Source organism: Mchenga conophoros, linkage group LG5, assembly GCF_057382185.1.
Source record: "Mchenga conophoros isolate Kocher_MC1m ecotype Shallow Benthic linkage group LG5, M_conophoros_male_GT1.1, whole genome shotgun sequence".
Lineage (NCBI taxonomy): Eukaryota > Metazoa > Chordata > Actinopteri > Cichliformes > Cichlidae > Mchenga > Mchenga conophoros.
The window spans coordinates 19,356,937-19,381,972 of NC_140530.1; the positions used below are offsets into that span (position 1 = coordinate 19,356,937).

General features: G+C 40.9%; 2 protein-coding genes across 4 annotated transcripts; both read right to left on the minus strand.

Annotated features, from left to right (window-relative positions):
- Window positions 1-20: 20 nt before the first annotated feature.
- On the minus strand, window positions 21-16,245 carry pfkfb4b (6-phosphofructo-2-kinase/fructose-2,6-biphosphatase 4b). Of its 3 annotated transcripts, none has more exons than XM_085273964.1 (14): window positions 16,091-16,245; window positions 8,001-8,117; window positions 7,823-7,919; window positions 7,456-7,522; window positions 7,284-7,358; window positions 7,135-7,191; window positions 6,515-6,636; window positions 5,907-6,114; window positions 5,661-5,807; window positions 5,461-5,565; window positions 5,242-5,371; window positions 5,072-5,134; window positions 4,717-4,781; window positions 21-1,046 (listed from the first exon to the last, which is right to left on the minus strand). In XM_085273964.1, the coding sequence occupies exons 1-14, from the start codon at window positions 16,131-16,133 to the stop codon at window positions 987-989; spliced, it is 1,356 nt and encodes a 451-aa protein (XP_085130090.1). In that variant the 5' UTR covers window positions 16,134-16,245; the 3' UTR covers window positions 21-986. The 3 variants fall into 3 exon arrangements, with proteins under 3 accessions (XP_085130090.1, XP_085130087.1, XP_085130088.1); XM_085273961.1 differs by lacking the exon at window positions 16,091-16,245 and adding an exon at window positions 9,375-10,071; XM_085273962.1 differs by lacking the exons at window positions 21-1,046; window positions 16,091-16,245 and adding exons at window positions 1,820-2,832; window positions 9,375-10,076.
- Window positions 16,246-16,714: 469 nt separating this feature from the next.
- On the minus strand, window positions 16,715-24,541 carry LOC146574360 (actin nucleation-promoting factor WAS). The gene is made up of 9 exons (XM_085273969.1): window positions 24,413-24,541; window positions 18,881-19,027; window positions 18,572-18,658; window positions 18,402-18,477; window positions 18,241-18,313; window positions 18,064-18,148; window positions 17,802-17,955; window positions 17,462-17,688; window positions 16,715-17,379 (listed from the first exon to the last, which is right to left on the minus strand). The coding sequence occupies exons 1-9, from the start codon at window positions 24,509-24,511 to the stop codon at window positions 17,239-17,241; spliced, it is 1,089 nt and encodes a 362-aa protein (XP_085130095.1). The 5' UTR covers window positions 24,512-24,541; the 3' UTR covers window positions 16,715-17,238.
- Between the last annotated feature and the right edge of the window lie 495 nt (window positions 24,542-25,036).

Below are 25,036 nucleotides of genomic sequence, written 5' to 3' on the forward strand. Positions count from 1 at the left end.
GTCTTTAAACACAACTCCAGTTTTCTTTACAAGAAACATTCAAATTTATTGAGGTCTAACAGCTGGAAACACAAAAGGCATTTTGGGTTATTTTTCCCCCCAGTATAGTAATATAAGCCATTACCCCACAAAAAGTATAATACACATGTTTTTACACACAAATTTAACAAACATGCACCTACAGTTTTCACAGTTTTATGTTATAATCTTTTTCATTTGTGAAGGTTGGAGTGATTTAAAATGCTTTATGTAACAGCCTTTGAACGTTTAGTCTTATATACAAAGCTATTTGTATATAAGATTACAACAATGGAAGCGCTTCATTTCGTATTTTTAGCATATCAGCTTACGTTTTTGAGAAAACACGCTGCATGCATTTAATATCTCAACCCCCCCATAATGTTTTTTCAGGAGGGGGGGGGGTTGCTCGCTGTTAAATCTCTGGAATGATTTCATTTATAACACAGCGCGGTCACGGCACGTTTTTCCATTTAGTTAAAAAAAAAAAATAAACGTTAACAGCCAAGAAAAGGAAAACACTTAAGAAGCAATTTGTGATTAGTGTCCTCGATCTTTTTCTGGTGTTTTTTTTCCTTCTCTTTCTTCATATAAAAACACCTTCAGAAACGAACAACAGGCCCATATGGCAGTATACAATGCCCACTATACAGTAAATATTAATATAATCATGGAGACAATGATTAAAGTTAATATTTTTGCACCTTTAACAAGGTCCACATATAAAACAAAAATCACATCTGCCTTTTGTTGCCCCCCAAAGAGAGTCAAGCTCTTTGCGATTAAAATAAATGTATAAAATGGAGGACATTTAAAGAAAGTGCTTTACAGTGAGAGTGTAAAAAGATGTCTCTGAGACAGGCAAAAAGCTGCCTCATTCAGCAGCTGAGCAGCACCGTGAAGGCTGTTCAGAAATCCTAAAAAAAACAGTCAGATGAGGTCTCGGCTGGAACAGGAAGTGGAGGAGGTTAGAAGTGAGCAGGGACTGTCTGCAGAGCGTCTTCAGTGCTGCGCTGCACATTCACATTCTGGAAGAGGGACGAGAGGAAAAAACTGAGTTACATTTAGTTTTACATTAATTCACCTGTTCATTAATTACCTGATTTCCATATTCAGTATAAGAATGAGCCATTGTCTCATGAGGTGGTACTAGCAGACCTTGTGAGTGCAGCTACAGTGATTCTTAATGATGACATTAAAGAAAAAGAAAAAAAAAATCTGTTTAAACTGTTGATTTCAAATAATTAAAACATATTCCAGAGGCCTTTAGCGGTACGAAAGTCAAACAGATTTTTAATGTGTGTTAAAAGGGCATTACAGAAGCTAGCATTTAATTTTCAAGTATTGATACACAGCTTAATTATTGATAACTTATTCCGTTTCACACTCGAGCACGACTGATGTCAGATTTGTTAATACTGATATTTGGTTATTTAAAAACCTAATATTCATGTACACTGACAGATACTTTTGTAATGTGTAGTTATTTATTCAGCCCGGCTACTCAGATCCGCTGGTTGTTATTTGTGGCCTTCCAAATGTGTGTTGCTAACAGGGAAGCTGCAGAGTGCCCTCTGGTGGAGAAACCATGCATAAATTATACCACAGCAACACTCAATTTAAATTTTTCAGCTGTTATAAACATCAGTGTTAACACATCGCCAAACGGCTAATATCAGCCGCTGATCAGACATCTACCCACACCCCACTGACATGTATGACTTGAAGTCAGTTTTCTGCGTTAAGTGTAATCACTTTGTGTAATTTAGCTTTGACAAAATAAACACTTTGACCAAAAGAGTAGTGTGAGAAACAAACATATTTATTTTTATCTAGATTTTTATGTGTACAATGTGCAAGACTCAACACAGTTGAGAAGAAATGATGTTACATTCAATTAAATCAGTCTTTTTGTATCCAGCAGCAAGTTAACATTAATGCTGATTTTTTGTAAAACAACTTATTGGTTCTATTGGAGGTTTGACATGTTCACTTTGGTAGCACAGACACAAAGCCTAGATCGCAATAGTGAAACTGAATCATTTTAGAAACAGCAACAATGTTGAGATTTAAAGCAACAGTCTCCATCACATAGTTAAGAAAACAAGCTACATTATGCATAAAATACACGTCTATAAATAATGAATGTAAATACAAATCAGCCACAATCAGAAATAAATTAATTTTTTTGAAATGCCATTAAAACAACTTAAAAACACTGAAGGAGTGCCCCTGTTATTTTTCCTCATTGTGTTCACACATATGCTACATATTTAAACTTAAGACAATAACACAGGATGGGTCGACTTCAGTCAGTGAGACCACTGCAGTAAACAGAATCAATGCTGAGGTGTACGAGTTCACTTGTGTTCAGTAAAATTACACATCAACCAGAACTGAAAACATCATGTGCTGAGAAAGTAGATTTAAAACAAAGTTTAAAATGTACTTCACAGCATAAAACGTGCAATTTCTGTTCTTTTTTTTTTTTTTTTTGACTAGCATACATATACCCTTTACTCACTCTGACAATATCAACCACCTGCCTAACTCCAAGCACAACGTCTCACACAACCACAATCTAACACAAAGCTATTGGTACATGTTCATGAGCGCACACATTTAGTTATCCTAAAACAGCCATCTGAGCATGCAGCTCTTACTCAGATGGCAAACCTGAGGAAAAAATCAAAGTCATAGCTGATGAGAAAAGAGGTAGAAATGTCAATAATAAGCGACTTCACAGTTGTTTTGATTGCTGTCAGGGATCACTGGAGGATGGACAGTGAACGTGTGACTGAAAGTTTACAATCGCTGTGCGAAGAAGAAACAGACGGATTAGTACTGACTGCTAGGCCTGCTCAGGAGTGAGAGCTACAGTAAATGTTGGAATAGGTGTTGTGCCTCTTGAGAGACCAAAGGTCTGTAATATGAAACAGGACTGGTTAACCCTTGTTTTCTCTACTACGAAGGTGGTTCACTTCTTATCGGAATACATCCTCCTGAGAACCGAGGAAAAATTCCTCTTCCCACTGAAGTTTTGGAGCTAAAAGCAGAGATATCAATGGAAAGCCCAGGATGTCCTCTGTTTAGTACGTCAGGATTAGGGATGGGTATCGAAAACCGGTTCTTGTTGAGAACCGGTTCCCACTGTTTCAATTCCTTGGAATTGTTTGCCATTTTTGAAAACGATTCCCTTATCGATTCCAGTCGCCCCGAATGACGTCACCACGTTGCGGAGCGTCATTTACCTGGCAGGAAACACAGCACCCAAGCGGCTCAAACGCTCAAAAGTTTGGTTATAACTTTACGAGAACGGATGACAACAGGGCAACTTGCAATACTTGCAAAGTAGATACTTCATTTAAGGGAGGAAACACTACGAATATGCAAAAGCATTTGCTCACAAAACACACGATAACCTTAAGTGAATGTCGTGTTTTTAAATTGCGCTCCACACTCGTGAATCTCAACCCAGCAGCAGCGGTAACGTTTGTACGTCCTCTCCCGTTAATGCGGCAGGTAAATAATCAACTAACAGTGCATATTATGTTAGTGCGATCTGCCTTATTACAAAACCTGCCATTACTGTGCATTTAGGTGACCATGATGAGAGAGACAGACCGAGTCTGGCTGGCGCTCGCTGGCAGTTGTCGCTGCAGTCTACCGGTAGCGTCTCCTTTCAGGCCAGGATAGACGAACGTCACAGAGCAGTGTCTAAGTTTGTGGTAAAAGGCTTGAACCCATTTGCCACAGCAGATGCCCCCGATTTTTGGTAAGTGAATGTGTTTAATTGTAGGCAGGAACATTCTTATATTATATTCTTATTATATTATATTATATTCTTGTGTAATTGCTACAGAAGAATATTTATTTTATTATTTTACATTTACAATTTTTTTCCTGGGGACCCTGTGACACACCATTGAAGAGCCGTAGGCTGTGGATCTCTTAAGATCTCACTGTTGGGTTTGTAAGGCCATGTTACTTCTAAATTTCTATCTTGTTCAAAGAGAAGATGTAAAACAAAGTTCTAAGCTAATCGACCTTAGTGTTCTCCTTTTTTAAAAAGAATCGATAAAGAATCGAATCGTTAAACAGAATTGAAAATGGAATCGGAATCGTGAAAATCTTATCAATACCCATCCCTAGTCAGGATTTATTAGCATAGCTCAAATAAATCAAAAGATATAGACCAAAAACAAACATCCTTTACAGAGGACATAAATGAATAGGCTTGTTCTCAGCAGGATATCGCCACGGTAACCTGTGCTCTGAGATTAGATATCAGCAGATACAAAATTACAGCCAACTGACAGATCAATTCTCTGGATTCTCCATTCAGATCCCTCAGACCCCTGTTTGTACTGTGAAATGAGCATCAGCAATACATACAGACACAAATTTATTCTAAACCCTAAAACCTTATACTGAATCTGCACACAGACTAACCCAAACTTTAAATTCTATTTTTATATGAATTCTTTTCTCTAAAGAGTGTGAAACACCACTGAGTCCGCAGCTTAGAGAATCTAAACTTTTGTAATAATGTTGCCTGAGTATCATTTGTTTCATTGAATATTATTTGTTGTCGTGGTTCCAATGTATACAGTGTGAGGGAGCCTCCTGACTGAGTTGTGGGTCACAGGGTAAAAATGCAGTGAGGTCAAAGGTCTGAGTGCTGCTGGTGACACCTACCTCTGGTCTGTCTCTTTGTGTGTTTACAGCATCCACGCTTAAACAGAAAGACTCCACTTCACATCCTGCGTAAGAGCAAACAGTAGTTACTTATAATACAGAAATGTTCCTTTTTAAATATACTAAATAAATATAATATTATGTTCACGCCCACTGGCAAGCCATTTTTAATATCTTAGGTGTTTTATTTTGATAAACATTTTCACAATATTTATCTTAAAGTTTACATCTAACTGCTTTTGATACAAGTTAATACAAGCTGAAATTTTGTTTCCACTGATACAACAAGAATAGAATTTAAGGACTCATGCATAACTGTGAATGTGTTAGAAGCTTTTTAATTTACAGAACTTACCGTAAGCCACTGGTGTCAACTTCAGTACTGTGTGCAAAGGGCACTTAAGATAAGGCAACTCATCTGTGGTGACAGAAAGTTATAGTAAGTTTCAGGTTCAGACTTTAAAAAGCATACTCTGATGGTAAAGTAAAAAAAACTTCAAACTACCTACTTTGAGTCCTTCTTACCTGCAGTCTTGTCCAGGAAATATGCAAGAACACAGCGCAAGACTGCCTGGTGACAAATCACCAAAACGTTCTCCTGTCTCTCCAACTCCATGATCACAGGCTCCAGCCGCTGAACCAGGTCTTCATATGACTGAATGAGGTTCGCAGATCAGTCACACTCAACTGTTTTTAAAACTCAAACAACCAAAAAAATCCTTAAAAAATAAGTTTTATGCTCACCTCTCCTTTCGGATAGCGGTACCGGTATTTGTCTTGGTCTCTCAGGGCAAACTCCAGAGGGTAACGCTCTTGGATTTCCTCGTACATCATCTCCTCACACACGCCCTGTGGAAAGAGAGGAGGAAACATGTTCAGCATTTACGCAAATGTTTCCACAGAGGCTTTTGCACAGAAGTAAGGAAAACTTGAAGTGGACATACAGCGTCGATTTCATTGAGAGATTTCCACTGTTCGTACGACACTCCAAGGATCTCCGCGGTCTGGATTGTCCTCTTCATCTGGCTCGTCCACACTTTAAGATTTTTGATGTTTTGCTCCTGGAGGAAATTCCTCAGACGTTTGGCAAACTGGACAGCAAGAGAGCACCACAGAAGGATGCATTAGATCAACTCGGTGATTTGAAACATATGTGCTGCCATATTTTCTCTACATGCACAGACACTGACCTCTTTTCCTCTGTCAGACAAGCCCGAGTCTCCTCCGATGCGTCCTTTGATGTTGAGGTCGCTCTCACCGTGGCGACAGAGGTAGATGGAGCGCGGTGTGATGTGGATGTTCATCAAGTAGTAGACAATTCGGCTTTGGACGTGGTCAACGACACGGTTCACCAGGTAACGACGGCCCACGTCCATTATCTTTATGTAGGACAGATCCCTGAAACGAGACGCTCTGTTAATCACCTGTGAGCTTGAACTGATTTCATCCACTCTACTGATGGGTCACACTGTGAGAGGGTAGGGCTATCCTAAAATTTGACCCTCTCATGTAACTGCAGCCATGACCTAACTAGCAGATGTGCAGCTGATAAAGACAGAAACCCGCTCCATTGTGAAAAGAAGCAAAACAAGCCCAGATACAAGATGGAGGTAAAATGTGCAAAATGCAAAAAAATTAAATAACTCTAGCTCCATTTGTTTTCATGACTGAAAGGAGAACTGCATCCCTGTTTCAGAGCCTACTGTTCAACATCTACATACATCAAACCTAATGTTTAACTCATGTTGCAAGAAATCCAGCTGAAAATCCAGCGCTTTCATGTTTTGTATGTCGTCACCTGTCGAGAACCTCATCCAGAGGCTGGTAGGATGACTCATAACACTTTATTCTCTTCATGAAGTCCTTGATGGCCTCATCTGAGTTGCAGTCAATGTAGTCTGGGTTTCCCAGCTTAACTTGCTACAAAGAGGAAACACAAGGAGAGGATTTGAGCAGACGAAACAAGGAAGGGGAAGTTTGCTGCCTCATGCTGACTCTCTCTGTCTTGGTCTGCAACCTCAGTGAAGTCCTTCGTAATTAGTTTAAAGTCTAAGCTTGGTTCAAGACTCATTCGCAACAACTAAACAACCATTCAGGCGAGCATCCTTGTTTTCTGAGTCCCATCCACACCTCGATCATGATGTGTGTTTTCAAAAACACCAAGACAGCAGCACTCTAAAAAGCTCAACACGAAGCTTCAAAACTGGACTTCACTAACCAACTGGTGATGCTACAGCAGCTACATCCATCTTTCATATAAAGTCTATGTCTGCAACTCAGTTCTGATGAACTTTAAAGCTAAATTTTCTCTTGATTTTTATTTTGGACTCAGCAGCCAATGTTTGGGGAAGTATATCAGAAATTTTAAAAAGTCCTGTTTTGATTCTACTGGATTCAATGAAAGGAGACAAAGCTTACCACTATATTTTGGGCAATGACCTCTGGGTCTTCACACACAGACTCCACGAAAAATACCTGAAATGACAAGAAAATACAGCTAACTTTGAGGTCGCCAATCCAAATTTAAAAAAAAAGAAAAAGAGAGTACCATCTTGCTTTAAACATACCTTGTATCCATTCTGCTCAGCAAACATGATGATGGTCCTTCTTCTGTCTCTTGTTGTATTAGTGGCATCAAAGACCTGAAACAACATGGAAAAACAAGCGTTATGCAGCCGTTCTATATGCTTCTGTGTTCTAGGATTACAGCAGACGTCAGGGACAGAATCAAGGACTCACCGCAACCTGTCCTCCTTCGACGCTCAGGTACTGCCGTACATCATTAAGAGCTGACAAAGCGCACTGACTGTGGAAAGACACGAGAGATTTTTACATTTCAGATTTGTACTGGGATTATTCTAGGTCTTTGTTGCATTCTTTTTTACATCGTGAAAGAAAAATGTATTATTTTATACATGAAACCAAGCTGTAGCGGTTAATCCATGTGCCAACAATAGCTGAAAGCTACCAGGTTTTCAATCTGACCGATCAACCCAGCAGGTAATTTCACAGCTGAGCTCTCCTCTCTTCAACACATGGGTGAAGTCTGGTGGAATGGTTGGAATGAAACTTTGCATGACATCCAGAAAACCATGTGCAGACTCACCGTCTGATTTTTAGGCCTTCTTCATTGTCTGGACGGAAAAACTCAAAGGATTTGTAGATTTTCAGGCACTCCCTCCGGTACTGGCCAACATTGAACTCTGTTGAGAGACGGCTGTCATGTTTACACAGAGCAATGTTGGTTGTCACTTTATGCATGATTTTAAGGAAGTGGCTCCTACCTTTCGTTGGCACGCCTATCCAGTTTAAGTAGCGTGTGAGCTTCTTTGAAATGTAGGTTTTCCCTCGGGCTGGAAGTCCAACTGTCACAATGAGGGTCGGGCAGTTTGTCATGCACACTGACAGAGACGGAGAGACAAAAGAACCTAAATTTGAAAGCTTTTCACGTATTTAATTTGGTGATCAACAATAATTCACACCAATTAGTCTAGAGGGCTTTTTTGGAGAAAAAAAAAACCCTTTTTGTAACAGTTATATGCACTGCTACAGAATAAAGATGAGGTAAAACAATGAGACTGCTTAAAAATGCAAGCCACGTGCTTCAGACTAAAATCCTTCATGTGCATTTTATATTCGCTGGGCTCTATGAGAGCTGGGGGCCAGCTCCGACATGTCTGAGACAGGCCGAGATGAAGAAAAAATGACAATTAAAAGTGCAGCTAAAAACAAGGCTGTGAGGAGCACATAAATTCAGACAGCAGAACAGAAGCCTACATGTTTCCTTAATAGCTAACCAGCAGCACATGCTGATTAATTAGGTGGGAAAATGCCAGGTTTGTGCTCTGCAGTCGCAACAACTCAGACTTGGCTGAAATTCAGCTGGACCACCACAAAGGTCTGCTTGTTACAGCCCCAAACAAGTGTTTAAATTAAAGACTTAAACTAGCAATTTCCGTTTTTCTTCTGTTACTAATTACTTTTTTGCTGTTATTTGTTTGTATAGTAAAAAAAAACAAAAACAAACCTGCTTATGCAAAAAAAGAAACATCCATAGGAATATCTTTAAGTACTGAGACAGTCCCACACATCAAATACATTTGAGATAAGGAAATTTAGACTGATGTCTAAGGAGACTCATGCAGCATAATATTATTACATGGTCACTGATGTGTGTTATGCCAAAACGGGACTGGACTAGCTATAGCTTTTTTAACTAAAACTAAAAACAGCTCTGGGGAAGGCAGACAATGACTCAGCAAAAAAAAAAAAAAAATTAAAAAAAAAAAGAAAAGAAAAGTGAGAGAGAAAATCAGACACAAAACCAAGCACCCGGGTCACATTACAGGACAGCTGCCCAGTAACATAAGGAGTAGACCTGTGTAATCGGATGCTAAGCTGATTCAGAATCCCACTCCCTGCATGTGATGTCAGGAGAAATATGGACCAGACAAGATGCGCCTGATGCAACATTACCGAGCACGCAACATCTCAACCAGCCGTGCGTAATGTGATAAGTTCAAGCACAAATCTGACCATTAAACGTGCAAAACAGAACAAAAATGAGAGAGACCAGAGACGAGATCATATCCACAGATGAGTGAAATCGCATCTCCGACACACATCCTTTGCGCACTTGACGACCTGCTGCATCTTACCACGTCTATGAGCGATGTGGCCGTTTTTGCACGGCATCCAGATCTTCCTGAGCGGGTTCTGGGTGAGCTCCCGCGGGTAACCCTCCACCATAAACTCTTGATTGTCTATCATCCTGGTTGTTGGGTCATTTACGTTACCCTCCTGAAAACAAACTGAGGCGGTGGGCTTCAGCCTGGCACTGAAATTCTGCAGGGGGGTAGATGTTATATATCAGCTGAGGAACAGCAGTTTCCCCATTACCGTAAGGACTGGATACTGAGCGCAACGGAAAGCGAGGGAGGGAAGAAAACAAAATGTCCCGGTACAGGTTGTAACGATACTTCAGTCGTCTTTTCCCCCATGTTAGCGTGAATTAATGTATTTACATATTTCACGTGACAGTATTATCCCAGGTGCTTACATAAAAACTCCCACCATGATTTTGCGTATGGAAGTCTGATTAAGAGCCCCAACTGAGTTTGAAGAATTCAAATGCAATTGTGTTAATAACAGACAAAATACTCCAAAGACATTATAATGTTTACCCAAATAATACTCAATCAAGCAAATACTCAATTCACTCCAGGGTCATATAAAGTTCAATGCTTTTATTGACCATTTTGTGTTTTAAAGTCTTGTGAAGCATTTTTCTTAGCGTCTTGTGTTGAAAATATCACAAGCATCCACCATCTGTAAAATAAATAAATGAATAAATAAAAATAAAAATCCACGAAAACGCGACTGTTTACAAGTTACCGTAATGACTCGTGAACTACGTACGTACGATTCGAAGACGCTAAGTGAAAAACAAGTTTTAGGCGTTCACATGAAGCACACATGGGCAGTGAATGCAGCAAGAAATTGAGCCAATCAGAAATGGAACGAGAGGCCCAGCAGCCAATAGCAGAGGCGCATTGGCAGGAAAGAAGGGCATGCGGACTACTGGGAGCTCAGCTCAACATCATCGTGAAAACCATGGAAGCCTCAGCTTTACACGACCCAGTCACGGGCCTCACTGATCACACATGCTTCATGTGGCAAAAGTTGCCAGCAAAGTAAGATACAGCAGAAACTCCCGTCTGATAGATGTAAATATTTTTTTAAACAAAAAATGAAACTGGTTAATAAACACGAATATAGTGTATAGTATAGTATTAGTGTTTGACAAATTATAGTAGTTTATTTTTACTGTTATATAAAATGATATAAGAAAAGCCTAGGGGTTTCTGAATAAAAACGATAAAAATAAAATAAAAAGCGGGGAGAATAACAATAACTATCCTCATTTTTACTTTTTAAACACACATTTACAAATAGCTTTAAAGTCTGTCAAAAAACATGTATTTACCACCCCAACATATAGTAGTACATAAACACGATTCAAGCATAAGTGATTACTTAGCCAAACGTAACAGGCCAAGGATTTAAGGAAATGGTAACCTGTGAAAAACTAGTTCTCAGCAGTCGTTTTAAACAAAACATTGATTCAGCCAAACTGATATAAAGAGGAAGGCTTTTCCAAAGTTTAAGCCCCACAACTTCCAAAGTGTAGTCGCCTCTGGATTTAAAATAAGAGCGTGAAAGAGTTAAACAAGAGAGGCCGACGGTTGGAATAAGGCCTTAGCAGCTTTGCGTATTTAGGCAGGAGCCTGGTTTTTTACTGAGTGACAGTAAAGACTGAGCTTGACAAGAATGAGCTTGAAGACAGGAAAATAATTCCAAGATTAGCTGAGGATTTGATGTTTCTGGCCAATGCGTTGACCGACCGCAAACAGAGTCGAACACAAGCACCTCAGTTTTGCCAGACAATTTAAAGCCATCAATTAAGTGGTGAAACAGTCACTGAGGTAGGGTTTGCAGCTGAGCTGTGTAACATTACCATAGCTACAGTAAGAAATACCACAAAAGGCACTAAGTAGATGGCCCGGGGTAACATATACAGCAACAGTCCAATACTCATATGTCCACTTCAGCTCAGTGCTAACACAGAGACAGACATTATTGTGTTATACTGAAAAATAAGTGTGTTGTCTTAAAAACACAAATACTTTAAAAAGCTACAGCAATTATGTAACAATGTAACAAATTCCTGTTCAAATAGGATAAGTTTATATTCTCATCAGATCGAAGTCATCACATCTAAAATGCATCTAAACCAAGAGCTCGGGTCTGAGGAGGATAACTTACATGGACATGGACCAACACATCGTCACATTTCTCTCTGTTTCTCAAAAAAAAGCAGATTAATTTTCTGTTAGGTAGGTGTGAATCAGTTATTTGCTCCCACTTGTAGTAAAGTCTACCATGCATCATAAATAAACTGAAAATAAGTTGGGTAAAAGTCAAAGTCAGAAGCCACAATGTGCTTGCTTGACAGTTTTTATGTCTCAAACAATAAATGGGAACCTGTGAGAAAATGCAGACGGCAGCACAAACCTGCAGAGGCAGGAAAAGATCAATCCTGCAGCCCCAGATTAAACTCAGTGACAAATTTAGATGAACAGAAGACTCAAATTGCACTTTTAAGTAATAAGTGAGTCATGTCAGTTCAATAACATCCTGTAATCATCGTTTATCCTCAATGCTGACAAGCCCAAACATAATACCAAGGTTCTGACACCAGAGGGCGCTGTGCTTCACCAAAGCAGGCCCTACAATGAGGACAAATCTGTAAGGAGACGTTTATAGTGTCACCAGAGGTCATTAGGCAAAAGGTCAGCAGGCAGGAGTGTCTGAGAGCAGTCAGCATGTCAGTAGCACTAATCCCATCAGCCTTTCACTTCAGGGCTTCAGGAAATCAACAGACATGCTCAAACATTTGGCTTTCTAAGCAAATAAAAGCACTCAAGCATGCATGCTACAGCCTAGGGAGGCTTTTAGGGACAGTAAAAGTTATTCTTCAATCACTCAGAGTCTGAGTTCTTGGAAAGTTTGTGTCAGTTTAATCTGTTGAATGGCACAAACAACACAAGTGACATATCTGATAAATGTAAATTATAAATGAATAACAAATACATAATGTCCAGTAACGACTATATAAATTAGTCTTTAAATTCATCCTGCTAAAATACAGCATCTAATGACCTGCAATGACCCGAGACATTTGACCTTTTCAATATAATCCTTAACAAACTCTTTGTATGTATGTATGAATATTTGGTATATGTACAAGTTCTAAGTCTACTCCTCTGCTTTCATAATTTCTTCCACAAAAAACATCTCAGAAGATCTCTAAGTGAAAAGTATCTGGATTTGAAACTCTGTTCATGTGGGCTGCAGACGAGAGCAGATGGCAGTCCTGTTTCTGGGCCACTATGATCCTACTTTCCCTAAATATAGGCTTTGACCCGCAGCATCATTTAGAGGAATATGTAACAGATTCCAATCTAATGTGGGCCAAAGTTCACCCCGAATTTACACAACCAGTGCCAAACAGCAGCCTTTATAACCCATATTTCACGTGGATTGCTTTGGTTTGAGAACACTTTCTTTCTGTCTTCTTGCTCGAAGCAGCTTGTTTGAGATGGCTTTGAAATCTGTTAAATACACATGAAACCGTCCTGCAAACCGAATATGATCCAAATTAAGAGTGATGGAATAAAGATGACCTGGCCTATTTTCAATCCCTGCGGCTGAGGCATTCCCTGATTTCTTTCCTCCCTCAGATAGACTCCAACACCACCATCTTTGGACTTGCTGGGTAGTCGTTGTTCTGCTCTGTAGCTCGTGGTGAGCTTGCAGATTCTGGTTAGAGTTTCCCCTCCTGCACCACCACAACAAGGACTGTTATAGATATCTGCAATCCAACACGGTGGAGTCTGAGTTGGTCTGCAGGCAGATGCACTGGAGGGGTAGCTCAAGGTTATCAAGTACCACCATGACAATAAGGAAAAGCTGATTGGGAGTAACAGACATTTTAAAAATACAAAACACTCATATTTAGCACCTTGAAATGTTGACGACCACTGAGGAGTTACCTTATGTCACTGGATGTGTGTTGTGCATCAAGCATCATACAGAAGAAAAATTATGTTCACTCCATAACCGAATATCATTGTAGGCCCGGTTATTTTACTTCTACACATCAGGACCTCGCTTCCTGCTGACCATGTAAAAAACACGCATTCATTAGAGAACATGACATTGTAGATGAAATTGATCCCAGGCTGTCCCAATGGTTTCACTGTTTAAGAGGTAAGCTGGAAATTCTCAATGACCATTATCAAATTCCTGTTCGGGTACTTTTACTCAGTGTTTGCCCTTCTGGCTCATTTTAGACTGTAGGAAATTGGCAACAAGATAATCCTAAAAAGACAGAGTTTGATTTTCGGACTCATCTGAAAGGATTTGTCTACACTGCTGAGTGATAATGCTTGAAGCTGTCAAGCTATTAAAAGTCTGTGGTCTTGTCTGCTTTATTAAGCATTTGATTCCATTTTGACTCCGATAAAGGACTGAAAAATCACACGAAATGTTGCTCACAATTTCCTGTGTTCAAGGTGATTGAAATTCCTTTTCAATCACCTTTAAGCCAGCAAAAATCAGCAAATCTTCACAGCAGAGAAGCTAAAAATAGAGCCTTTTTATTGTTTCTGCTTTTCAAATATGCTGCCAATGTGCTGCTTTTGTCAATTAACACAGATTAAAAGAGTAATATCTTTGTAACTAATCTGTATGAATGGTGTGACCCAGAATCATTTTGTCGGTTCATACTTAATTAAATAGTGTGCAGAACAGAGGAGACGTCTCATCCGGGGGTGATTAACAAAGACCAAGTAAGGCACATCAAAAACACCTCCAACGACCTTGAGGTTGAATTCTCTCACATGCAAAAACAGCAGCTAGATTAGAGCACTGTGGAGCTGCACACTCAGTGCATAAACATGACACAGCCTCAGCCTGCATCAAGCCTTCGCTGCAAGTCTGTGTGAGCGGGTGAACTTTCACCTAGATATAGAGCAGACGGAGAGAGGGAGGGCAGGAGGGAGAGGGAAGTGCAGGGACAGTGAGACCAAGCCTTTAAGAAGGGACTAGAGGGATTTAGAGCCACAATCTGGAGGATATGAAAATGTCCAAATATAAAGATTTTTTTATGGTATTTTATTACAGAGAGAAGGATGGTGAAAGAAGGCGGTCTTATTGCAGCGTCTGAGGCAGCCTCTGAGCCCCAGAGATAAATATCCTGCGGGAGTTACAGCTATTGTGGCTAAACATAATGATATAATCTGTTAAGACTCTGCTGCACATGCTGGAACATATTCCTAGCCAATCTGCAGTTATAACCACATATTGGTGCTCATGACTAAGACAACTCAGTGCCTTTCCAACCCTCCACTCTGAGTAGCAGTGATTATTGTTAAACAGCAAGGGCAGCTTAATATGCACATCAGCTGCCATCGCCACACTAAACAGCCCCCTCAGTATAAACAGATCAGCTGCACACAGATAGACTGACTCCAGTTTGATTTTCCTGTTTTTCTGCCCAGCCCCACCTCTCTCTGTGTACTCTGTGTCTATGCATAATAAGGACAGCCAGTGAAGCACGTCTCCTCACCAGTGCAGCCTGAGCTCTGCTCATCCCTCGTACACCTGCCACAGCAGCTCAGCCTGCACACATTTAAACCTCCGTGACCACAGCTGCGAAAAAGAACGGCAGGAAATCTGTGTACCTGCCTGCATGGTGTCTTATGCAACGTTAAACAGACTCATCGGGATACGTGACTAATAGAATTACATAAGAGCCTGTTCCTATAGTAAATATAAACGTTGTATTATATGGGACATAGCATTAGAACTAGGCCAAGTGCCGCTGTTATGCACAAGTGCAAACGAGTAATGGAGGAACAAGAACAGCAAGCAGAAGTAAACAGAGTAGTAAGCAGTGAGTGACAAAACCTGAGCGTCTGTTTAGACTTTGAAATCTCTTTTAGTCCTTGTGCACCATCCCCTGCTGCACAGCACGTGTTAATAAAATGACTTCACAGGAGGTGCTTTTGGAAATCATCGAGTTACTGCTAATAAAGATCCACACGTCTCTGAGACCCTGGTGTAACAGCAAGAGTGACGTTTTCTTATAACTGGTTAATGGATTACAAACTTATGAAGCCACGTGGGAGAGGACAAAGCTACCCGGAGGTCATAGTGAATGCAAGAAGAGCCAGACGTTCTCCTTTTACCAGTATGCTCATAATTATCTCCTAACCATCAACTTTTTCAAGTTTGAGCAGTGCCAGATCAACGGCCAGCTCCAGAAATGTATCAGATATTCCCGAATCACAGCCCAGGCAGTAATAGGGATGAGTCTGGGGCGTGATGTTTGACACATAACTACTATGACCCTGTGATAACAGTGTTTACAAGTCTCTGCTCTCCTTCCCATGGCTGTCAGCTGCGTGCAGCTAGCTAAGCAACAGCTGCAGCGACTCTGCAGGAAGCTGCTGCCAAAGCGCTTAAAAAGTAACAAAAATCCATTATTTACTGCAACACATCTGAAAGCAGTCGTCTTTTACACATTTCCTAGGCTTGCCCCGCAGTCTGCCTCTCTCATTTGCACGGCTGAAAGCGCTGACAGCTCCGGAGCAAGCCTACGTGACACACACTTGTTTACTTCATCCGCCCGTTAGCCCAGCTGCTCGCGTACAGCACACTCTGTACTCCGTGCCAGCGAAGACTCGCGGCAACGTCACGTACAAAGGAGCAAATAACGAAAAATAAAAGACAGGACTCAGCGTCCTACCTGGCCTCTCCTGCGCGTTTCGTAGAGTGTAGGAGCCTCTCATGATCCCCGTTTTAAAAGCCTCTTTTTCCAAGCTTGGTGAGCGCAGTACGCTTAGAGCAGCTCGGCCACTCAAATGAATGAAGCGACTCAGTCTGCGGGAGCGTGCGCACACCCACCTCTCTGCGTTAGCGCTCATCCACTTTCATCCCCACCTCTCCACGAAAAAAGACTTCTAAGAATGCCTTAACCCCATTTCATTTTCTTCTTTTGAGATTTAGAAATATAGTATCATGGGGGAGGCGGGGGGTCATTAGAAACACCGCTTCACATTGGTTTAAATATCTGTTTGCATGAGGTTATTCCCAAATCTCCTTTTTTAAAACACTGGTCCACAAATAGCACATGAAAAGCATCTAAAACAAAAAGTTAAGATCACTGAAAAGAACAGAGGGGGTTTTACCTTTGCGATTGACTGAATTACTTACCACACTCACCTGTTTGTCGACTTTGACCTTGGCCTTTACACTGTTTATGTCTGTATAAGTAAAGTCAGATTTTACTGAATTGTAAGCAAACTGAGAGCAGGCAGTGCTGTTATAGTACAGGACAACAGAGCTTCCATATCTTGTCTATAATGCATGCTCCACTTTGTTTATTCTTTAGGTTCCACCATGGGTGTATATTAAAGCACTTAAAAAATACATAAAACATTGCACCCCACAGAAATCTGAATTTTTAAAAACATAAACATTACAGTCATGACAAATGTTATACAGAAGACAAGTAAAACATACACTTTCAGCTAGATTTCCAGAAAAGAAACTAAAGCAAAAGAGTGGTTAAAAATTCATCTGTTTCTTCACTTATCTTTATATTGCTGTAGGCTACATTTAAGGAAGCTGGGATTTACGTTGGGAAGTGAAAATCTGGCCCTTCGTTATCTAATTTAGTGACATCTATGACTCTAAACTAAGACTTAGCATACTGTACTGATATGATGGCATTTTAGATTTTTTTAAATGCACAATGTGGCTTTTCATTTTATCACATTGCCTTATGGCAATTTAATCTGACCACTGCTTTGTTTGACAATCAAAGCCAAAAAGCCGCATCTTTAACTACATTTACAGTACAAGCTGACTTCCAAGATCTCTTAAAAGAGTCCGTCATTGGTTAGTATTAGGAATAGTAACAGTAGGTTCTCCATCTTCGCTGTTGCTTTGCTGAAGCATCCGTTTTTCTTTGAACGCTTCTCTCAGTGCAGCCAGGATTAAGTCGCCTGTCTCTGTTGATTTTCGGGAGCCAGCCTAACAGCACAAAACACAAAAGTTTGTTCAGCCCACCCACTGTGTACAAGTATGGATGCTCAATTAAATCTTTTCCTCTTACATTTTTGAAACTTGCACTCTTTCTGATCCTCTCTGCAGGAGCTGGCAGAGGGGGAGCTGGAGAGAAAGGAATCGGAGTGTTTGTCTGACTCTTGTCTACCGTGTCCATGTCCTTTGGTGTTTGTTGAAAAGTGTTGCTGTCTTTGATGGAAGGGACTGGTGGCAACGGGCCCTTCTTCAGATAGATGGAAGCCCCTGCAGATCTTGGCAGTGTCTGAGAGATTGGGCCTATGTGCATATGACAGAACACTATCTTAAAAACATACACAATAGTATTTTTCCTGAAACTGAAACGTAAATAAATATTTGCACATTCTAATAAACTTTACGGGATATAGTACCTCTGTTTCTCAGCTCTCTCTGCACAGCCTTCAGCCCTCCAAACTTGTTGATGATGCAGTCAACAGCTTCGGCAACGTCTTTGCCTTTCAAGTCTTCTTCAGTGAGTTTGGCCTGCATCAACAGCCTCCTCATAGCCGGGTCAAGATCCTTAAACTTCACCAAGCAGACACATTACAGGGAGTCATTTATCATGCTATTATTAATGACTAATAACAGCTTAACAGTTACCCCATTAACAATTCACTGTAGAGTTTGACATACAGAACTTGAAGCTGGGGGAGCTGCCGTGGAAGATGTGTCCATAGGGAGATCTTTCTCCCCATTCAAACTGTGCAATGGCTCAATTCTAAAGAGAACAAAAAAACACGAAACTGTGAACCACCTCTTTAACGCTCTTTCCTTCACTCTAAAGACACAAAGTGGTGCTATCTTTCTCACCCCAAATCATCAGCAGGTAGTTCCCTCGTTGAACTGCCCACTGCTGTCATTTCAATCATGCTGGTCATCTTTTCTGTAAATAAAAAGGTTGTGTTAAAATACGAGACAGGGCTGAGCCTTTGAGAGCATTTATACGTGTAGATGTTTGTTGTTATTCTAACCACAAGCAGCCTCCACGGTATGATGAAACTCCTCTGCCTCAGTCTCATTTGCAAAGTTGACGCCTACCTGGTAGTCCTGCGAAAACACAGCAAATCTACCCAAATCCAACCTAAAAGTGGCACTCTGATAATCATAAGGCACGCACCGATGCCAAAAAAGGATCACTTACATCTGCGGGGAAAGTATGGAAGAAAGCACGCGCTGCAGTGTACTTGAATGGAATGTACATTTCCTGCTCCCACAGTAACTTGGCACGCTGTGTTTCAGAATGAGAGGAGTTGTTAGAGTTGCACAAGGAAAAGCACAGGCGCACCCATCTGGATGAGTCTTCCTATTGTTGCTGATGGAAACCTCAAAGTAGAGGAAACACTTCAAGCAGCCCCGTGCTGTGCCATGTTGGAAGCAGCGTGCACGTTTCAGCGTATGTGCTAGTTTGAGTGGTTGGAGTGAATGTGAGCAGTAATGATGTTCTTTTTACCTTGACGCAGTATAAGCGCAGGAAATAGGAATGCATGGACGAATCCTCAATGAGGCACACCACACCGCATTCTAAGCGACTCCAGCTTGGCCTCTCCCCTGGTGTACTTATGGCCTGTAGTATCTGTGCTACTGTAGATTTCATCAGCTGAAATAGACAGTAGTGGTCCAAAGTGCATCAATACATGATGTGCAATTTATTAAGTTATCATACAAGGCACAGGCATGTTTATGTTGGTGTTAAATTTTAGAAAATGCCAATTTAATGCAACTTCCTGGTGTCTTTGTGTAAATGTCTCTTCAGTAATGATCTTGTGTAGTTAGCTTTGGTTTGTTTTTCTGATATTTTGCATTAACCCTGTCCTTAAGACACTGTGTGCCCGTCCTCCTACACAATCACTTCTTTAATGAGTAACATCCGATTTTAAAAAAAGAAATCATTTACTTTCGAAACCAGCTCACGTTTCCTGACTGACAGTAACCCTTTGAGTCATTCTAGTTTCATTTTACAGCAAAGATGCTGCTCCTCAGAGACTGATGACCTCTTTTCCATTTAACTTCTTTCTGTTGCCTCAATTAAGTAATAGTGGACTACTTTTAAGCAATCCTGTAGTTTAACTACATTTTGTAATACCTTTCTGGTTGTTCAACTACATTCAATTTTGCGTGGTGATTCAAATAGAGTAGCTATTGTTTTTTAAATAGTTTTTGTGCACTGAAATGACGAGACATGCAGAGGAGGGATAGTGGCTATATTAGACAAAGGATGCTAAAGATAGAGCTGCCATGCAGGAGGGGAAAAGGAAGCTCTCAGAGATGCACTGAGCACTTCTTCACTCCACTGACCTCTTTTCACTGCCCACGTGTTTATATTACCACTGCAGCATGCCATTGCCTTTTTGTCTTCTCTCTCCCTTAGTCTGTGTTTTGTCCTGCCTCCCTACAATCTCTTTTCTTTTCTCTTCTCTTACCTCTCAACCCCCAGCTGGTCATGACAGATGGCTTTCCCTCTCTGAGCCTGGTTCTGCTCGAGGTTTCATTCTGTCAAAAGTACATTTTTTTCTTCTCCATGTTGCAAAATGCGTGCTCATATGGGGTTGCTTGATTTGTGGGGTTTTCCGTAATACTGTAGGGTCTTTAATTTACAATTTAAAGCACCCCGGGGCAACTGTTGTTGTGATTTGGGGCAATATAAATACACCTAAACTGAACTGAATACTGTAATATAGTGTAATTTGACCTGCGTTACACCTCTCTTCCTCTAACCCTGCAAAGGCCCAGGCAATGTATACATCAGGCAGATAACCATACACACTTGACCTATGTGTAGTGCATGTGAAAAGTGGTGGAAGCTGCTTACTGTCTGCAGAATGCAAAATCCAAACCTCAGCCCTATAGATTTACCACTGCCTTAGGCAAATCCATGACAATGATTACCGCCACTAATAAAACATTTGTTTTTATTTGAGAGCTAATGCACTTGAGTAGAGACTTTGTCTTCTTTCAGATCATCACCACAGCTGATCTATCATTCTCCTCATCTGTCACAACAACGCTCTGCATGTCCTTCTTCACTACATCCATGAAGCTTCTCTACAGTCTTTCTCTTTTCTTCCTGCCTGGCAGCTCCACTGTCTACCGTCTCTCCTGTGCATGTGTCCAAACCATCTCTGCCTTGTTTCTCTAACCTTTTCTCCATTCTGGTCACTCCCAATGAAAGTTTAAGCATCCTCAGCTCTGCCACCTTCTTCTCCACTTCCTGTTTTTTTGTTTGTTCCACTTTCTCCACACCGCACATAATAGCAGGTCTAAGTCCCATATTGTAAACCTTTCTTTGCACTGCTAGCTATCCTGCTGTCACAAATCTCTCACCCCGTTCGTCTCCACCCACTCTACCCTGCCTGCACTCTTTAGTCTTCTTAAGCTGTACTAATCAACATGTCTTTCCTTTTCTTTTAATGAAACCAAACCTGGAACCTTGCACTTTTTCAGTGGCATTTAATGTGTCAGTTCATGTATATTAGAGTTTCTGTCGATTTTTGTTGTGATTTGAATGTTTTAGCATTATAAATTGTTATAATTGTCTTTCATTGTGGTGGAGGCATGTGGGTTTGGCTCAGCGACAGGGGAGGGGTGGAGCACGGGCTAGGCATTGTATAATTATGTCTCTTGTACTTGTGCAGTAGTACACTTGGGCCAGGTGTGTGGAGTGAGTATGGACGGGCAGTTGGTGAGGTTGTGTTAGCAGGTGAGTGAACTTAACGTTGTTTGGAAAGACAATTTTATTGTGAAAGCAAACACAAGTAATAAAGGAAGGAAGCACCATAAAAGAACCATCTGTACGTGTCTCAGGCAATCCACAATGGCAGTGACATGCTGCATCATAAATTACTGTCAGTAGTTTGTACTTCAAAATGCACTTTCAAAGCAGCTTTTTCTCACCACAGGCAAGTCAGCCTCATCCATACCACATAAAACATGGAATAACAAGACTGCAGACTACAGGGAGTGCAGAATTATTAGGCAAGTTGTATTTTTGAGGGATAATTTTATTATTGAACAACAACCATGTTCTCAATGAACCCAAAAAACTCATTAATCTCAAAGCTGAATGTTTTTGGAAGTAGTTTTTAGTTTGTTTTTAGTTTGAGCTATTTTAGGGGGATATCTGTGTGTGCAGGTGACTATTACTGTGCATAATTATTAGGCAACTTAACAAAAAACAAATATATACCCATTTCAATTATTTATTTTTACCAGTGAAACCAATATAACATCTCCACATTCACAAATATACATTTCTGACATTCAAAAACAAAACAAAAACAAATCAGCGACCAATATAGCCACCTTTCTTTGCAAGGACACTCAAAAGCCTGCCATCCATGGATTCTGTCAGTGTTTTGATCTGTTCACCATCAACATTGCGTGCAGCAGCAACCACAGCCTCCCAGACACTGTTCAGAGAGGTGTACTGTTGTCCCTCCTTGTAAATCTCACATTTGATGATGGACCACAGGTTCTCAATGGGGTTCAGATCAGGTGAACAAGGTGGCCATGTCATTAGTTTTTCTTCTTTTATACCCTTTCTTGCCAGCCACGCTGTGGAGTACTTGGACGCGTGTGATGGAGCATTGTCCTGCATGAAAATCATGTTTTTCTTGAAGGATGCAGACTTCTTCCTGTACCACCGCTTGAAGAAGGTGTCTTCCAGAAACTGGCAGTAGGACTGGGAGTTGAGCTTGACTCCATCCTCAACCCGAAAAGGCCCCACAAGCTCATCTTTGATGATACCAGCCCAAACCAGTACTCCACCTCCACGTGGATCATGGCTCAAGAGTTGCGAGTTCGCCTTGTAATCGGAAGGTTGCTGGTTCGAGCCCCGGCTCGGACAGTCTCGGTCGTTGTGTCCTTGGGCAAGACACTTCACCCGTTGCCTACTGGTGGTGGTCAGAGGGCCCGGTGGCGCCAGTGTCCGGCAGCCTCGCCTCTGTCAGTGCGCCCCAGGGTGGCTGTGGCTACAATGTAGCTTGCCATCACCAGTGTGTGAATGGGTGGATGACTGGATATGTAAAGCGCTTTGGGGTCCTTAGAGACTAGTAAAAGCGCTATATAAATACAGGCCATTACCATTTACCTTGCTGGCGTCTGAGTCGGACTGGAGCTCTCTGCCCTTTACCAATCCAGCCACGGGCCCATCCATCTGGCCCATCAAGACTCACTCTCATTGCATCAGTCCATAAAACCTTAGAAAAATCAGTCTTGATATATTTCTTGGCCCAGTCTTGACGTTTCAGCTTGTGTGTCTTGTTCAGTGGTGGTCGTCTTTCAGCCTTTCTTACCTTGGCCATGTCTCTGAGTATTGCACACCTTGTGCTTTTGGGCACTCCAGTAATGTTGCAGCTCTGAAATATGGCCAAACTGGTGGCAAGTGCCATCTTGGCAGCTGCACGCTTGACTTTTCTCAGTTCATGGGCAGTTATTTTGCTCCTTGGTTTTTCCACACGCTTCTTGCGACCCTGTTGACTATTTTGAATGAAACGCTTGATTGTTCGATGATCACGCTTCAGAAGCTTTGCAATTTTGAGACTGCTGCATCCCTCTGCAAGATATCTCACTATTTTTGACTTTTCTGAGCCTGTCAAGTCCTTCTTTTGACCCATTTTGCCAAAGGAAAGGACGTTGCCTAATAATTATGCACACCTGATATAGGGTGTTGATGTCATTAGACCACACCCCTTCTCATTACAGAGATGCACATCACCTAATATGCTTAATTGGTAGTAGGCTTTCGAGCCTATACAGCTTGGAGTAAGACAACATGCATGAAGAGGATGATGTGGACAAAATACTCATTTGCCTAATAATAGTGCACTCCCTGTATAAGAAATTAATCAAGATATCTAATGTTCTCTGTTGTGCTGATGACACAGTTACATCTGTCTAGAATGTGTTAGTCAGGCTATACTGGCCCTCCTGGATCTGGATGTGTGTTCTTCACACTACAAATTTTCAGTTTAACATATTTCAGTTTTATCTACTGAGTGCCAGTTCACAACACCAGGCGCAATGCAGTTTGTGTGCATATAAACACAGGATACCATACAAGAACTTTATAGTGCCCTAAAAAGGGGTCATTAACCATTTACATGCCACTATAAAGGATGTATTTGTGAACTCTGGAAGTTAACCCTAGAATTTTGTTGGAGGATATAAAAGAATGTATTTTCTTCACTTTTGTGATTTTTTTTTCTCCATTTAGTATTTTTATGTTGCCAGTCACATGGCCATCTATGGCTGCACCATGAAGACGATGTCTTTCCTATCAGTGTCTCTGTTCTGGGTCTGCTCTGTGTCTTTTTTTCCCAAATTGTTTCTTCTTGGTAGTGATAATGTCAGTGTAACGTAATGAACTGGGAGAGCCTGTTTGTGCATAGCCTAATTTGATCTACACCAGAGAGAGCCGGCACAGTGCCTCTGTGTTTCACAACAGAAATGTTTTGGCCAGAACGAACACAGCCTCTACTCTCTAAGCAAAAGAAAACAGAGGGAAGGTAACAAATACACCACAGAATTTAAAATTTAATTAAATAACTGTCTAAAGCCCTAACACTGAAAAAAAATTAAAAATGCCTCATTTATTTACTGCGGAGTGGTATTTAAATAATATTTAAATATTGTGGTTGATGCTCTGGGAACACAACGGTTCCAGACAAAACAAGCATCTGAGACTGCGGATGACAAGATTAGGCTAAATGTAAAACTAAAACAGCTCTAACACATGGCCCATTCATACACCAGGCTCCTTCTGATAGCAGCAGATGATAACATGAAAACAAGTGTGAGCATGAAATGATTCAGAGACATACATCATAGCACATCGAGCTACTACAGTAATATTATCATCATGTAGAATTTAACAGATGGTGGGGATGTGTTTTACCCTCTTAAAACACATTCAATTTTCTCAGCCTTGTTATTTATTTTTCCATCATATTTTTCAGCTGTTTTCATACAAATTAATAAAGTGTACCTTACACTGTGGCTCCAGCAGACCGATGAGGACGCCTTTCTCACGGATCGTCAGGAGGTCACTTATAACCTGACTTCCAGTAATCAGAGACAGAGCCATCACAGAGACTCCTGTTTTCCTCGCCTTACCTCAACCCTGTTAATCTCGCCTTTCCTCCTGTTCCAGATGCGTCTTCTTTGGACCTGTCCTGAACACACCACTTCCTGATCCTAACCATAGTTTGAATGGTAACGTTTCCATTACAGCATGTCATCATGCAAATTTATGGACGCCATGTATCCACTCAGTTTCGAGTAACCAAATGATTGAGGGTGCATACTCAAAGGTCATTTGTACAATCATCAGTGAAACAAAGGAGTACTTATTAGCCATATGTGGGATGAAGTGTAAATAAAGTCGTTTTTAAGGAAGGCAGTTCCCTGTTCTGGTTGGGCCACAACTTTTAAAGACAAACACAAAACTAAACACCTATATTCATACATTTGCTTAAGTTCTGTACCCAAGGAAATTATTTTAATTTCCCTGAATATTTACATTTCCATGTTGCTTTAAATCCACGACCCTTCCAGTGGAAAAATATTGACTGCACTGCATGAGATCAGGGTTTCACATAGAAATCCCAGT